Source organism: Python bivittatus, unplaced genomic scaffold (assembly GCF_059951505.1).
Source record: "Python bivittatus isolate LINGU-HERP-01145 unplaced genomic scaffold, Pbiv_v1 ctg000740_np1212, whole genome shotgun sequence".
Lineage (NCBI taxonomy): Eukaryota > Metazoa > Chordata > Lepidosauria > Squamata > Pythonidae > Python > Python bivittatus.
In genome coordinates, this window is record NW_028277106.1 from 1,908,962 (window position 1) to 1,924,264 (window position 15,303).

A 15,303-nucleotide genomic window follows, 5' to 3' on the forward strand; every position below is an offset into this window, starting at 1 on the left:
CCGGATCTGGCGAGCTTCTCCCCCGCGGCCCCCGGCAGCCCCTCCGGGCGCTCCCTCGGGCGGGGCGGGGCGGGGCGGGGCGGGGCGCCGCGCCCTCCTCGCCCCCCGGCTGACGGACCCGCGGGTCCACCGGCCACGAATCCGCCGCAGGGGCGGCTCAGCGCGCTAATGAGGAGCGCCGCTGGCCGCTTTGCGGACCTGGAGGCGCCCGGGCCGGTCGCGCTTCCCGACCGGTTGAGTTCGAAGCGCGGGGGAGGAGGGGAGGGGAGGGGAGGGGAGGGGAGTCGGCGGGGCTTCTTCTGGCAGACCTGCGCCGGTTCTGCCCGTCCGAGTGCCCGCGAACGCTTGCGGGCTTCTCCGCGTGCAGATGCGGAACTGACCGGTCTGTCATTCCCCGGATCCCCGCCTGCGAGCTGCGCGTACGGGAAGGTTTTCAGGACCAGAGAAAACCACAGCGCACCCGAGCCAGCTAAATAGTTCTTTCTTTGTGACGCTGCACGACACAGGCCACCCGAGAGCGACTCTAATCCGGTTTCTGTCCCATGCCAAGTCCGAACCTGGCCAAAACACTTCTCTAGGACCTCCACCCCGGAGTAGTGTCAATCATCTCACGGATCCATCTCCTCACATCATCCTGGCTTCCCGGGAGCCTGGTGGGGCATGGGTATGGAGCTCATCCTAGGAATTCCCCGATAGCTTCTCCTGACACAGAATCCTACTCATCGTTGCTCTGAATGGATTACAACCTTTTTTCTTTTCACATTCAAAATAGGCATTTGGTTGGAGATTTAGTTCCCCTTAAAATCAGGAAGCCTAGCGCTCCGTGGCTGTGCCGGTCAAGAACAAGAACGGCAACTCTGGAGCCCTTGTCCTTTGGGGGGACATAGGCCAGGCTGGCATCGCAGGGACTGAAAGGGGCAGCCTGTCATGATCAGCATTTGTGCTTCTCTCCGGATCACCTCTTGTATAAACAGTATTTAGGAAATCTTGGGAGGTTGAAACTCAGAGGAGATTGACTCCATTTGCAGTCCATACTTAGCAAATTAACCCGTGTTCTGGGTCCACACACTGTGCCCAACTAAAGGCTAACTTAGTTTATGACTTTCTTGTGTAAACTAACTAAAGGCTGAGTTCATACAAGAAAGTCAGCCAGGAAAAAACAACTAACCCCAACCAAGGATGACTCCAGCCAGCATCACGTAATAGAGAGTCTCTTTGACTGACTGACCTGGTTAAGCACGTTGTGTGAACAGTGCAGCCTTGCCTGGGGAAGTCGATCTGTGGCATTGCAACCTGAGGAGCCTGCCTGTCATAGCCCAGCCCCCAAGTTACTCATGTGCAACAACATTCTGGAGTTGCTGTGTGTTAACACCCGTCCTGGTCAGACCCTTTTTAACTGGAAACATTGGGGGGATGGGGGAGCCAGGTTCTCCCTGGAGAAAGAAAAGCTACCTGTAAAACAAACCACCTTGGGAGCTGTGAGGTGTGTAACAGCCTTTATTTCTTTAATTTTAGCCTTTTGTCTTTCACACCAGAGGAGATGAATGTGGAAATCCACCATCTGCTTCTGCCTGGCCAAAACCTGCAAGCATGCCACTGACAACCAGCCTTGGGACACCTGCCTGGACTGGCCCCTGGCCTGATCCACCCCCTTTGGCAGCCCAGTGATGGGGTACAGATGAACCGCCAAAACCTCCCAAAAAGCTGTTGTAGGCGAGTAGCAGAAACCACGCAGAGCGTTATGGTGTCCAAGAGGTAACAACTTTTGCTAAGGCACAGAGCTTGGATGTCTAGAACCGCCCCCCCCCCCATGGTCAGATGCAGAGGGGTCAAAGAGGAAAAGGATACTGAGGGTTGGGAACAAATGCCACGCCTACCGGGCATCACCTTCAGCACCCCAAGCCCCAGAGGAGGAAACACGGCTTCATAAAAGCCAAAGCTGGGACCACCTTGCCGCACGTCAGGAGGCCACAGGATCTGTGCCTTTCCTGCAACAGCAGGCAGGGGAGGCCATCGAGGTAGCCACATTTGTGCATCACCTGGAGCAGGCCTCCTCCCCCTCCCAAGCACCCCAACTGAGTTTATTAGCAACCTAGCCCCAGATGCCCCCTGAGGGAAGCTGGCAGCAGAAGCAACAGGGAGGGGGATTCCTGCAGGACTGAGCCCCTCGCCCAGCTCCTTGCTCCTTCGAGGGGAAGGTTCAGGAGCCAGACCAGTTGCCCCCACCCTGCACTGAGGTCCAGCTGCAGCCTCCCTCAACCTACAGAACGTCCACCCGCAGGCCAAGGACTCCAAGGCCCTGGAGTCAGAGCAAGAGGGTTGTTCTTGAGGATTTATTCCTATACCAAAATCAGGGACTGCCGATTGCCATGGGGCTCCTGTGGCAGAAAGACTGGGGCAGAGAGGGGAACTGGGCAGGCTGCCCCACGGTGAGAAAGGCCTCTGTGGGAAGGGCTGGACTCCTCCCTGCCCCTCTGGCACCCCCTGGAAGGGGGCCCCAAAGGTTTCAGCAGAACAGAGGCCCCGAGGGCTGCTTCACGCATGGTGTGCAGAGATCGGGCACAGACCACAGCTGGATCCAAGGCTGCTCAAGGCTCTGAATGTCTGTTCATGCAGGAGGGGGCGGGCATCCTCCAGCGGCGGCCCCCGTGCAGGCGCAGCGCCAGCCACTCCTGCTGGGCCAGGCTGAGGTAGGCCTCGGAGCCGCCACCCCCCCCCGGTGTGTGGCCCAGCAGGTCACCTGCCCGACTCCCTGGTGCAGCTCGCACGTGGACAGGCAGCCCCTCCAGGCACTCCAGACTGCTCAGGCTGCCTGGGCTGCCATCCCACGACCGCGTCCCGTCCCGTGAGCCTGCGGGGGGGAGGAGGAGAGGGACACGGCTCAGAGGATGCAGGACTAAGGCCACCAAGAGGGCCAGCCATAGCAAGGGCCTCTGGGCAGCATGGAGTCACGGGCACTAAGGATTCCTGCCCATTAGAGCGGAAGCCCTGGGCCCCTGGCCTGCCCCGAAGGAAGCACCTTCCCAGCCACTTGGGGCCTCATCATGCCAAGCACGTCCTCTGGGCCGGGACCCTTCTGTGGCCCGAGGCTCCAAATCCTGGCCTGGCCGCTGCACACGAAGAAAAGGCGTTCTTGCCGGTCCAGCGCCCCCCTTCTGCAGGGCCGTGCAGATGAGGGCTGCCGGCTCGGCCTCCCACCCCCGGCGGCACTCACAGCACTTGTGTAGGGCGTCCCAGCTGTGCGAGGGCAAGGCCACCTTGGCAGGCTGCTGCAAAAGGCATGCGATGGCGTTGTCCATTTGCTGGAAGGCCCGGAGGGAGAAAACCAGCTGCTTCATCTCTGCGGATAGTTCATAATCCTCCAACCACACCACTTCCCGCACCACATCGAAGTCCCGCTTCAGCTGCAGGGCTCCCTGGAGGCTGAAAGGGTCAGTTGAAAAGGGGAGCCTGTCTGCTGGACCAGCCCGGCCTGGCCAAGGGCCCCCCCACAAGCCAGCTCACCTGAACTTGATTTTCTGGGCCAGGATGTGGCCCATCCAGGCTTCCAAGAAAGCAGTCATGACCTGGCTGAGGACCACCGCCTGGGCATCACGGGACAGCCACCGGATGCCCTGCAAGACTGGAGCCAGGACAGTTTGGGAGGCGGCCTGGGCATACTCACTGGGAGCGGAGGGCACCTCTGTAGGGGGGAGGGCAGGGGCAGTCAGAGCAAGGAACCAGAGACCACTGACCGCTGCTGTCCCTCTTCACCGCCTTGCCCCCACAGCCCCTCTCCCCAGGCTCCCTTGGGACAGGGTGCAAATCTGCCGCGCACTGCAAAGCATCCCGCTGGTCTGAGGAACGGGGCTTGGCTAGCCTGAACTACCCGCCACGGCATGGCCTTGCAGAGAGAACATGCGCCCATTGGTCTGGTCCCACCTCTCCATCAAGAATACCTTCTCGGAGGGCGAGACGCCAGTATTTGCCAAGTGGCATAGACTGTCCAAAGACCTCTGCCGACACTCGTTTGCAGTCCAAATAAAACAACTCCAACACGTCGTTTGCAAAAAGCTGCGGGCGAGAAAGGGTGGGTATGTGCAACCCAGGACTGCCTAATGCCCCTGACCCAGCCTACCCCCAAGTCCCCCCCATGCCAAGAACAAAAGGGGGCAGCTGTGGGGCCCAGTGCCCTATCTTCTCCTCCATCCTCCTCTAGGCCCAAGAAGTCACTGAGGTCTTCAGAGCCACCCCTTTGCCCAGCGCAGGAAACAGATTCAACCCATCTGACCTCTTTCCAAGCCTACACAGTCAAGGGATCCCACCACCTCTGCTATCAAACTGCTCTGATCAGTAGGATTTTTTTGGGGGGGGGGTAACATTCAGTCGGAACTGCCCTTCCTGCAGCCTACAATTTGGTATAGTTGGGAGACTGTGAGTTCAAGCCGGCTGGGTGACTTTGGGCCAGTCCCTCTCTCTCAGCCCGATCCCCTGCACAGGGTTGTTGGGGGAAAATAGGAGGAGGGAGCACTGCATACACCACCTTGAGTTGTAGAAAATGAGGAATATAAATTAAATACTGTAAATAAATCCACACTTCTACGTCCTGCTCTTTGGGGTGGCTGAGAACAATTGTGAACAATTTCTGTGACCTCTTCTCCAGTATTTGAAAAGTGCTTCTGCGTGCCCAAGTCTCCTCATCCCAAGGTCTGGTTTCTAGTCCTTTGATTGTCCTTTTTGCCTTTCCCTGAACCGGCTTCTTTGGCTCTGTCCTCCTTAGGGATTCCAAGCCAGCGTTCTGCCAGCAAAGCATCACCCGGGAGCTCGTGACTGGAGCAAACAGGGAAGTCTGGGAAGCAAGAGCGCACGAGACCCCAACCAACTTGGACAGAGAAGAAAGCCTCATGGTGATCTGCAGGGTATGTATTAGGTGCATTCTCCTGTCTGGAGACACCCCAATGGCAGCTGCTAGAAGTCCTGGAAGATAAAAAGGCTCAGGGAGGATGGTTCCCCCGGGAGACACCTGGGGAGACTGAGAAATTCTGGAGCAGGAGAAGTAAAGCTCCTCAGGAGGGTCAGAGAAGGGAAAAGAATGGCAGAGAACTGCAAGAGGACAACAAGTGGAAGCCTGTGACCCCAAGGCACAAGAGGATCAAGATCCTCTCTGTGCTGATTGAGCTCAACAACTGGTAGCAGCTCTCACGCTTGAAGACCATCCGCAGTCAGTGACTGGCTACATAGATGGTGCCACTGACACAGGTTTGCGTCCCTTGACCATGGACTGCACTACTGATGTGAAGGAGTCTAGATGGGCTACTTCTCACAAAGATCAAGGACATGTGGAGTCCGTGGGGTCCTCTGAGCTTGGTTGTTTTCTTGCAAACGTTTCATTACCCGGCTAGGTAACCTCTTCAGTGCTAGAATGGAGTGGGGTTTGCTCTCTGTTTCTATACAGTGGCACGCCCTGCCAGTGTTGGTGGGGGTGTCGGTTTTGTTTTATTTTTCCCTCTGGTAGTTCCTTGATTAGGGTATTGTTTAGTGCTTGATTGTGTGCCTGGTGGTAATCTCTGCTTCTCTGGCTGATGATTGCTGGTGAGGCGGTCTTCTGGTCTTTTGTCTCTTTTGAATAGTATGTAGATGCTATTTATCTCTATGTGTTTGTTGATGGATGCCTTGTCTGAATACCAGGCTTCCAAGAATTCTCTTGCATTTTTGGATTTACCTTGGTCCAAAATGCTGAGAGTTTCCCAGTTAAAACTATGGTTCAGTCTGTCCATGTGTTGTGAGATTAAGGAGTTTTCATCGTGTCTTCTGACTGCTAGTTGGTGTTCATGGATGCACTCTGCAAGCCTTCTGCCTGTCTGTCCTACATAGTGGTTGTTGCAGTCCTTACACTGTAAGTTGTAGATGACTCCTGTTTTTTCCTCTTGGGCTACTGGGTCTTTTGGTTTGCTTGAGATGTTTTGGAGGGCTTTAGTTGGTTTGTGTGCTACGGTGATGCCATGTGGTTGTAACAGTCCGTTGGTGGTTTCTGAGACGTTTCTGATGTATGGCAGTGTGATCCTTTTCATAGCTTGTGTTGGTTGTGTTGTAGTAGGTTGAGTGGTCAGGCACTTTTTGATAAAGTTGCATGGATATCCATTTTGTTGGAAGATAGGCGGTCTGTTTCCTTTTTCTGCTGTTCTGGGTTGCTGCAATGCATTTGTGCTCGCTTGAATAATGTTCTTACACAGCTCCTCTTGTGGGAGGATGGGTTGTTACTTTGGTAATGGAGTACTTGATTGGTGTGGGTTGTCTTCCGATAGACTTGGGTTTCTAATTTGCTGTTGTTTCCTCTGCTGATGAGGATATCCAGGAAGGGGAGCGTGTTGCTGTTTTCTTCCTCTGGTGAATTTTATTCCTTGGAAGATGTTGTTGATAGTTTCATGTGTCTTCTCTAGTTGTTCCTTTTTTATTATAACAAAGGTGTCATCTACATACCGGACCCATACTTTAGGTTGTATGTGTGGCAGTGCTATAGCTTCTAGGCATTGCATTACAATCTCTGCTATGAGTCCTGACAATGGTGATCCCATGGGTGTGCCTCTGATTTGTTGGTATATTTGTCCATCAAACTGAAAAAAGGTAGTGAGGCAGAGGTTAATGAGCTCCATGATTCTGGGTTTTTCGATCTGGGTGTATTTGGTTAGGTCGGGTGTGTTGTGTAGTACTGCTGATATGGATTCTTTCGCTAGTTCTGGGTTTATGGACGTAAAGGGTGCTGTGACATCAAATGAGGCCATAATTTCATCTTCATCTATGTGTACGTCTTTGATTTTCTGGAGGCACTGTAGTGAGGAGTTGAGAGAATATTCGCTCTTTTCTGTGTGAGGTGTCCAAGCTTTTTTGTCAGTTCTTTCGCTATGTTGTATGTTGGAGTCCCTGGTAAAGATGCGATTGGTCGAAGCAGTATGTCAGGCTCGTGTATTTTTGGTCGTCCATAGAAGCGTGGGAGGACGGGTCCACTGCTTTTCACCCACCACTGTTCTTCCTTAGTGATCTGGCCTTTCTTGGTTAGGTCATTGAGGGTTCTCTTGATTAGGTTGTCTAGTTTCTGTATTGGGTTGGTGTTAACTGGGATGTAGGTTTCTTCGTCCTCTAATAACTTTTTGCCTTTTTGCAAGTATTGTGATTTATCCATAACTACTGTGGTTTGGCCTTTGTCTCCTGGGAGAAGGAGGATGATCAACCCTGACATACCTCTTCTTTACGTTGTTATGCTGCTTTGTTGACCTTTAAATTGCTGTTTCTGTAATAAGCCTTTAAATAGGCTGGTTTAGCAGATCCTGCGCTGGGGCTGGACCAGATGACCTCTGCACCCCTTTCCATGCCATGATTCCACAGGTGGTGTCCAGAACTACTTCCCATGATTTGGAAACTTGTTTTCTTCACCTACATTTAATACCATTAATAACCCGAGTATGATCTGGAGCTGGGGGATGTTGCCATGGACAGATCACTCCCTGCCAGCTCTGGAGCTCTCGGGTGCTGCACCTCCCCGCAGGGAGGCAAGACCTGCTCAGACGGTCCACTCCAGGTGCCTGGCGGACTCTGCCATGTCTCTGAGGGGGCTGGGGGTTGTTCCTGAAGCTCTGGCTGTGGTCCAACTGAGGCCTGGGTGGCCACCTGGAGCATCAACCCTGAAGGGCCATCCCAGAACAGGAGGCAGCCTGGGGTCCAGCAGGGGGCAGGGGTCTTGGGTGACGTTGCCTGTGGCCCTCCATCTCTCTGCCATATCCCACTGTTATGCTGCCTTCCTGGCTGCCAGAGCACCCTCATAAAAGGGAAAAAAAGCTCCTCAGAACCTCATGTTGAATAATGAACCCCATGAGAGGGAAGGTCCTGGAGACTTCCCAGTACTGGACACACAACGCATTTAGCTTTGGAGGCAAATACGTGTAGCTCAGGGTTGAACTGTGGAGTCCATGGGGTTCTCTGAGCTTGGTTCTTTTCTTGCAAACGTTTCATTACCCGGCTAGGTAACATCTTCAGTGCTAAAATGGGATGCGGTTTGCTCTCTATTTATGTGCTGTGGCAGTTTTAACTGGGAAACTGTCTGCATTTTAGACCAAGCCAAATCCAAATACGCAGGAGAATTCTTGGAAGCCTGGTATTCAGACAAGGCAGCAATCAACAGACGCATAGAGATAAATGGCATCTACATACTGTTCAAAAGAGACAAAAGACCAGAAGATCGCCTCACCAGCAATCATCTCCAGCAATCATCAGCCAGATAACCAAAGATCACCACCAGGCACACAATCCAGCAGCAAACACATGCTAATCAATGAACTACCAGAGGAGCAAAACAGAACCCCCACCCCCACCAGCACTGGCAAGGCAGGCCACAGCACATAAATGGAGAGCAAACCGCATCCCATTTTAGCACTGAAGATGTTACCTACCCGGGTAATGAAACGTTTGCAAGAAAAGAACCAAGCTCAGAGAACCCCACGGACTCCGCATTTAGCTTCGTTACAAAGTTAATGCCTTGGCCAGGTTCACGCAATACAATAAGTCCTAAAGGAACAAAATGGGCTGGATTTGCACAACATGCTAAGCCACAAAAAACTAACCAAGGTTAATCCCAGCCACACAAGAGTGCTGCGTGCATACATACTCCAGGTCTTTGAATAACCTGGAGATGCGCAGCGTCTGAAGTGAGCCTGCATCACTGCTGCTGTGTTCTGATGGCAGCAGAACCTATTATCTAAATTTTTGCAACAAAGCAGATGATCTGAAATGATGCTAAGTACAGTAAGAATCAGGAATGACAGAAACGTTATTTTTCTCACAACAGCAGGTAACTCATGGAAGTCACTGCCGGCGGACTCATAGCTGATATGAAGGCATCTGCTCTATCGCTGACGCCATGATGAAAAGATCAACCTAGTGTTGACTGCTGTAAAAAAGGCACATAACACAATTCTTGGAGTCATTAACAAGGGAACTTGATGCACAACGGCCAATAATGTAGAATAATGTCCCTATACAAGTCTATACTAAGATCATCTTTGGGGTTTTGCCTAGTTTCTGAATGCTGCACCTTAAGAAGCAAGGTAACGCTTTTCCCCGTGGTCCAAAGTTAAACCACAGAATTTGCTGTTGGCAGCTGTGACACAGATTTTTAAAGGGGCCGGGGCCGGTACACGGAGGGTTGAGTTCTCTAATACGGATAACCGTTGCTCCCTCATGAATGACAAGATTCATAACACTGATTACCAGGACTGGAAGAGGGCTCTTGTTCTCCAGTCCAGGCCTGCTACTTTTCCAGGGCCCTTGAGATGGCCAGCTAAATGAGCCAAGGATACGATCAGGCTCAAGGCTCTTCTGATGTTTTTATCATCTCTGGAAGACCTTCACCCATAAATAACTGTTGCAGATCCTGACATGCAGAATTGCCCCTCTGCTGCTGCTGCTATGATGGGGTAAGAGGAAGGGATGAGGGGAAGCAGCACAGAGGTCCCTCCAGCAAGATGGCTGAGATTTTAGGCAATGGAGATAAGAGCTGGCCTTCAAGCATCCTTATGGGTCTGCTAGGACTGAGGTTCCTGCACAACAGGGAGTGGGAAGCCTGTGGCAACATCTCCTGATGTTGTTGGACTCAACTTCTCATCAGCCCCAGCTGACTTAGCCAACAATAGTTGGAGTCCAGCAATTCTCAGGTGCCACAGGCTCCTCACGCCAGCTCCCAAAGGCCACAGGCTTACTTGGATGCTGGTGGCTGCTGCGTGGAGTTGCAGGCTCAGCTCCCGCTCCTGATGAGAGGCCAAAGGGCTCTGCTTCCACTTATCCTCCAAGAAGATTCTGCCCACCTGCACCAACATCTTCTTTGCTTCAGTCTTCAGCAGCTGCAAGAAAAAGCTTCAGTCCTTTGTGTGGGTTACAACAAGGGACAGCCTTTGGGGCTCCTAGGCAGTCCTTTCATCTTAATTTCTAGACCCTCTCTTCTTCAGGGACACTTCCATGGTGAGATCAGTCAGCAATCCATATCTCTGGAATGGTGAGCTCTAGAAGGCATCTCCTCCAGGGTCAATGGGATACTATGCAAGCAAGGAAAACTGATGCCTTCTTCTGTCAGCCCAGGGTCAGGAGGGCTCAGGGTAGGTTCAGTTGCTTACCTGCAAATCTCCTTGCGTCACAAGAAGAAATTGGCTGAGGGACCAGGAGGCCAAGTACTGGTAGGCCTTGCTCGTGGCCCAGTAGGAAGAGGCATGGCTGGTAGCCACTGCAAGGGAAAGCAGCTGCAGGGGCAGGCTGGCAGGGAGAAGGCGATTCCCTGTGAGAAAGAGAAACCAGCTCAGCCCGCACAGCAGTGTGGAAAGGGCCCTCCCTGCTTGCCTCTCCCCAATACCAAGGTGAAGAGCAAGCTGAAAGGCCCACCTGGGTCACCACTGCAGGGCTGGGTATCCAGGCATCTCATACTGAAGGCCAGGAGCAGGAAGAGGCGCTGCAAGAGCTGCCCTGTCTGGCTGCAGGCCACAGTGGTGGGCTTGGGCAAGCATTTGTCCACAAGGCTGGTGCCCAGAGCGTGGCAGAATCCTGGGCAAAGAGGGGTTGGAATACAGCTGTGGTGCCCTCCAAATACTCTCTGCACCAGAAACCCTGGTGGCTCCCAGATGGAGGGGAACCAGCCCATCCAGAGCCAACATGACACCAGGCTGCCACAGGTCCCCTCCAGACTCCCTGGCCCAGCAAAGCTGCCACACCTGGGTCCCATCGCCAGAGGATGTCAAGCTTAAGCAGATGAAGCGCCGCATCCTTCAGTTCCCCGGCAGCCTCCGGAGGCAGGCAAGCTGGAAGCAGAAATGGACGTTCATGGCGGTTTCAGCCTGCAGGCAGGCAGACCCTTTGCTCCCCCCAGAGATGATGAGGGGAGCCAGAACTTGAGAGCAGCTGGTGGGCCCCTCCTGGGACTGAAGGCTCCCAGAAAGGGCAACCCCTGGCATCTGGGCGGTGGAAGCGGAAGGCCTAAGGAGGTCCGCCAAGAAGCGAAGAACGCGTGTAGCTATCCAAACTCCACCCTATACATAATTGGATGCAACATCACGAAGCAGACGCAGGAGGAGGCAGGTTGACGTCACAACACGCAACGCATCCACCGCTCCACAGTCCGTCCTCTCTGCAAAACACAACCCTCCCCGTTGCAAAGCTGCCCAGGCACAAGAGAACAAAACAGAAGCTCCAGGCAGAGAAAGTCCCCAGTCAGGGGCAAGACGAAGAATAAGTCACATCGCATGCCTTTCTGGCCGGGGAACACTCTGAATGCCGCGTGCTATGAGCGCAACCAACAAATCACACAAAACATTTCACTGGCAAGGAACAGATCTCTCCAGAAAACGCGAAGAGGCTGCTCACGCCAAACCTCTTAGCTTGCTTTAATCCGGCACCGCGGGCATTCCTCTGGCCTGAGCAGACCCTCAGGTGGGCAGCGAAGACGGAGGCCCCGCAAGCGTCTCCTCACATCCCCACTGAACCTGCCGGAGTGCCCGCGGCCGTGCAGAACCTGGCTTAGAAAAGGGCTCTCATCCCTGCCCCCCGGCCTACCCTCGTCCAGGGCGTGGGTCAACTGCCGGCCCAGGGCAGCCCAGGCCCCCTCCTGAAGCTGAGCCAGGGGTGAACGGAGCTCCAGCTGGCACGCCAAGGAGGTCGACGCAGCTCTCCAGAAGAGGGGCCGGTATTCGGCGTAGAGAATCCCAGCTGCGTCCAGCCAGTCCAGAGACGTCCGGCTGGGCAACAGGGCGGGGCCCAGGACCTGGCCTGCAGTGAGAGGCTCTGGGGGCTGCTCCTGCTTGGGCCGGTGCAGGAGGCGATGTCCCAGGCCGTCGGTGGACGCAAGCAGTTCTTGCAGCAGCGCCGTGACCGCCGCCTCCTCCTCCCGGCACACGGTCTCCAGGTGCGCAGGGAGGCCCTCGCCTGCCCCAGAAGTGCCATCAGCTGCTGGCTTCAGATCGCTGGTCCCCGCCTGCTGCCAAGGGAGGAGCAGCGACAGTCTCTCGCCTGCCAGGCGTCCTCTTTCAGCTGCCAAGATGGCCAGCACCCTCTCCACAGAGAAGGCACGGCCCCCCCACAGCCCTTGTTGCCCCGAAGCCCCAGGCCCCAGCTTGGCCTCCTGCAGTGCCCACTCACTCAGCCCCTGGTTGTAGCTCTCCAGTCCCTGGAACACCTCTGAGAGCAAGGTGGGGGGGCCACAGGCCCAGTTTTGCAACAGGGCCACCAGGCAGCTCTCCAGCAGGCAAAGCGCATGCAGGGCCAGCAGGAAGAGGGACTGCTTCATGCGCTGCACCACCTCGGGCTGCTGAAGCAGCACAGGCCCCAGCCAGGGGTCCCTGCGCATGTGGCACTGCAGGCAGTCCCAGTGAGAGGTGTGGACCGCCAGCTCCTGGCAGAGTCCTCGCAGCAGGCGGCCCCTGCCACCACTCTGCCTGCCGACCGGTGGCAAAAGACAGCGCTCGGCCACCATCAAGCGGCAGACGAAGTCAGAAGCCGCCTTAAGACGGCGGCTGTAGTTGCGAGCCAGGTGCAAGCAGTGCTGGCGCTGCAGCAGGCCGTGCAGAGCGCTGCGCTGACGGGCCGTGCCACTCCACCCGGCCCGGTAGGAGAAAGCCACCTTGGCAGGGTCTGGGGCTCCTGAGCCCGCCCCACCCCAGAAGGGGCCTGGCACACGCAGACAGTGGCTCATCCTCAGGTGCGCGCTGTCTGCTTGGGCCAAGTGGGCCGGGCCTCCGGGCACATCGTCGTCGTTGTAGTCGTCGTCGTCCTCCTCCTCCTCCTCTGCCCCCCGAGCTGCGCTGCCAGGGTGGGCCAGAACCGGGTGGGCCCGGCTGGAACGGACACAGGAGGGTAAGGGCACCTCTGCTTCGGGGAAGGACCTGGCGATCTTTGTCCACAAGCCCGACCCTGCCGGGACACAAGGGGTGAGAAGACCCCCCGGTTTCCCATCCTCTCCCGCCCGCCACGCCACGCCACGCCACGCCACGCCACGGCCGCTGTAAAGTCCCCACGCTCTGCTGCGACCTGAGCAGCTGATGCTCCTGCCTCAGGGTCCGGGCGCTGTAATTACGCGGGGGGGGGAGTGACGGAAGCCCCTCCCCGCTGCCCTGCCCGCCCGCAGCGAAAGCCTCCCTGGACAAGCAGCCCTCTCCCTCCTGGCGAGGGCGTTGAAGGGGGAGCCTCGCTGGAGACCGAGAGCAGCGCCCAGCCCGTTTCCCTCCCGGGAGACCCCCAAGAGGAGGCGAGGGGAGACCCGCGCCGGTGCTCTTTCTAGGCCCGGCGGCCAAGCAACCGCCCCGTCCCGTCCCGTTCCCCGCCGCCGCCGCGCTCCAGCCGGATGGTTCTGGTCGGGCGTCGGGAGCCAGCCCCGCGCGCGCTCGCTCGCCCGCCACCTACCGGAGTCGGCGTCCGCCGCCGGCGCTGCTCCATGGCCCGGCGACACCTTCCGCGGGGCGCCCCGGGCAGAGAGGGGCGGCAGGATGGCCCCGAGCGAGTGGGAGATCCGGGACATGAGGACGCGGCGGCGGCGGCCCGGGAGCTCTCCGCCGGGCAGGGGCGGCGGCCGGGGCACCGCGACCAGGCTCCCGGAGCGCCGTTGCCAGGCGGTTCGGGCGGAGGGGCGGGGCAGCGGCGGTCACGTGGCCCGGGCGGGCGCCAGCTGCTGAGCCGGCGGCCGGGCGCCGGGGAGACGCCGAGAGCAGCCCGCCGGGTCCGGTGCGGCCCGGCCGACCTGTGGGCCGGAGCCAGGACCAGGCTTCCCGGGCCTCGGGTCAGCGCGGGCGACGGCCCTTGCCCGGCGGCCTGGTTTGGACACGTTCCTTTTCCCGGACGTTTCGCGGTTTCTGCGTTCTATGGCATGCTGCCGTTGAATTTTGCAGGCTGCCCAGAACATTTCGAAAATGAAGGAAGTCGGGGCTGGGCAACTGGTCGGCTGCGAGGTCTCCGGCCCGGGGAGGCCGAGAGCAGGCGGATGCCCGGCTGCCGGCGGAGCGCAGGACGGGAGGGGATCGCCCCCGCGAAAGCGGCAGCCCCTCCCTCAGAACCGCTCTCCTGCACCAATTCAATCAAGCCAGTCGCGCTTGTGGTGTGCGCCCGCAGTCGCCGTTCCGTTCCTTAGATTACGACCCGCCTTATTTTTCAAGGCACGGCGCATACTGCTGCTTCCTCCTATTTCCCCTCCGACAACAATCCTATGAGGTCGGTCGGGCTGAGAGTGGCGGCCCCAAACTCCCCAGCCGGCCTCTGTATCCGAGCGGGGACCAGGACTCCCAGTCTCCCATTTCTAGTCCGGCACCTGAACCACTTCACCGAGCTGGCCGCCGGATTCTCGTGCCTTCTGGGACCCCAAGCGGCCCAGTCACTTTTTCTGCAGGCCCCTCTGGCTCCCACCGTCCATTTACCCCACCTGGCAGGATAATTTCCTTCTCCCGACTCGGTTTCATAGGGAACATTACGTTTTTTAAAAAGCCGTTTCCTTCGGCGTGCTTCTTAGGTTTGCATCCCACCCTTCCCCCTCTGGGTTTGGGACGCGCGTTGCGTGGGGGCGCCCCTGAAGCGCCAAGCGGCCCGGAACGCAGGGCCGTTTATCGCGCGGCCCTCTCCCGCGAGCCTCCCCCCGGGCTCCCCAGCAGCGTCCGGCTGTCCGAGGAGCTGCATATTCGCCCGGACACCTCCCACGGTTTGGCGCGGAAGCATCTCCAGGAGCGCCTTCCCGGCAGGACTTTTCCCGGCGCGAGCGCCAGCTGGGGTCGCGGCGAAGGGCTGGCCTGCAGGCTCCGGTGCCAGGCCTCCCCGAGGCAGGGAGCCTCGGCCGCCCGCTCGCCCGCCCCGCCCCACCGACCCCCAGAGCGGCTGCGGGGCAGGACAGGGGAGCAGGAGCATCAGATGCGTTCGCCGCCTTGAGTCGACCCCGACTTCTTTTGAAGAAAGGACAGAAATCTGGTAACAGTCGCTGGTCTTAAAAAACCGGGGCTAGAGGGGACGCGGGCCCCGTCGCGGAGCGGGACTCCCTCGCATCCGGCTTCTGCACCTCGAGCTCACCAGCCACGCGCTGCGCCCCCGCGGCCAGCAGCCCGGATGCCGGAGGGGCCGCCTGGCGCCCCGGGCTGGGCGCTCTCGGCCAGCGTCGCCGGCAGTCGGGCGGCGCCCGCCCCCTCCGGTTGCCCTTTCGGCGGGGGGCGCCCCCGCCGCTTCTGCGCATGCTCCCGCGCGGAGGCCGCCCCGCCTTCCCTCGCGATCAGGCCCGGCGCCCGGGACCAAGATGGCGCTCGCTTCCTGCCGGAAGGGAGCCGC

At 57.6% G+C, this 15,303-nt stretch overlaps 1 protein-coding gene and 1 long non-coding RNA gene across 7 annotated transcripts; one reads left to right on the forward strand and one right to left on the reverse strand.

Annotated features, from left to right (window-relative positions):
- Window positions 1-1,619: 1,619 nt before the first annotated feature.
- On the forward strand, window positions 1,620-9,031 carry LOC148214071 (uncharacterized). 2 transcript variants are annotated; one of them, XR_015793516.1, is made up of 4 exons: window positions 1,622-1,755; window positions 3,770-4,069; window positions 4,760-4,898; window positions 8,819-9,031. It is a non-coding gene; the product is annotated as an uncharacterized LOC148214071 (long non-coding RNA). The 2 variants fall into 2 exon arrangements; XR_015793515.1 differs by lacking the exon at window positions 3,770-4,069 and having other exon boundaries at window positions 1,620-1,755.
- On the reverse strand, window positions 1,749-15,283 carry CCDC142 (coiled-coil domain containing 142). Of its 5 annotated transcripts, none has more exons than XM_088128735.1 (10): window positions 15,052-15,280; window positions 11,566-12,918; window positions 10,728-10,814; window positions 10,402-10,560; window positions 10,140-10,297; window positions 9,729-9,869; window positions 3,939-4,053; window positions 3,505-3,682; window positions 3,215-3,423; window positions 1,749-2,851 (listed from the first exon to the last, which is right to left on the reverse strand). In XM_088128735.1, the coding sequence occupies exons 1-10, from the start codon at window positions 15,209-15,211 to the stop codon at window positions 2,589-2,591; spliced, it is 2,823 nt and encodes a 940-aa protein (XP_087984861.1). In that variant the 5' UTR covers window positions 15,212-15,280; the 3' UTR covers window positions 1,749-2,588. The 5 variants fall into 5 exon arrangements, with proteins under 5 accessions (XP_087984861.1, XP_087984862.1, XP_087984864.1 ...); XM_088128736.1 differs by having other exon boundaries at window positions 13,408-15,188; XM_088128738.1 differs by having other exon boundaries at window positions 2,663-2,851; window positions 3,215-3,302; window positions 15,052-15,282.
- Window positions 15,284-15,303: the final 20 nt, after the last annotated feature.

Excerpts from the sequence above, each read along its gene's own strand:
- CCDC142 (XM_088128735.1), bottom strand. The coding sequence starts at position 15,211 with ATGCGCAGAAGCGGCGGGGGCGCCCCCCGCCGAAAGGGCAACCGGAGG. Across the intron at positions 12,919-15,051 it reads GGGGGCGCAGCGCGTGGCTG|GGTCGGGCTTGTGGACAAAG; the intron begins GTGAGCTCGAGG and ends GTGTCCCGGCAG. Across the intron at positions 3,683-3,938 it reads GCGTCTCGCCCTCCGAGAAG|AGGTGCCCTCCGCTCCCAGT; the intron begins GTATTCTTGATG and ends TCCCCCCTACAG.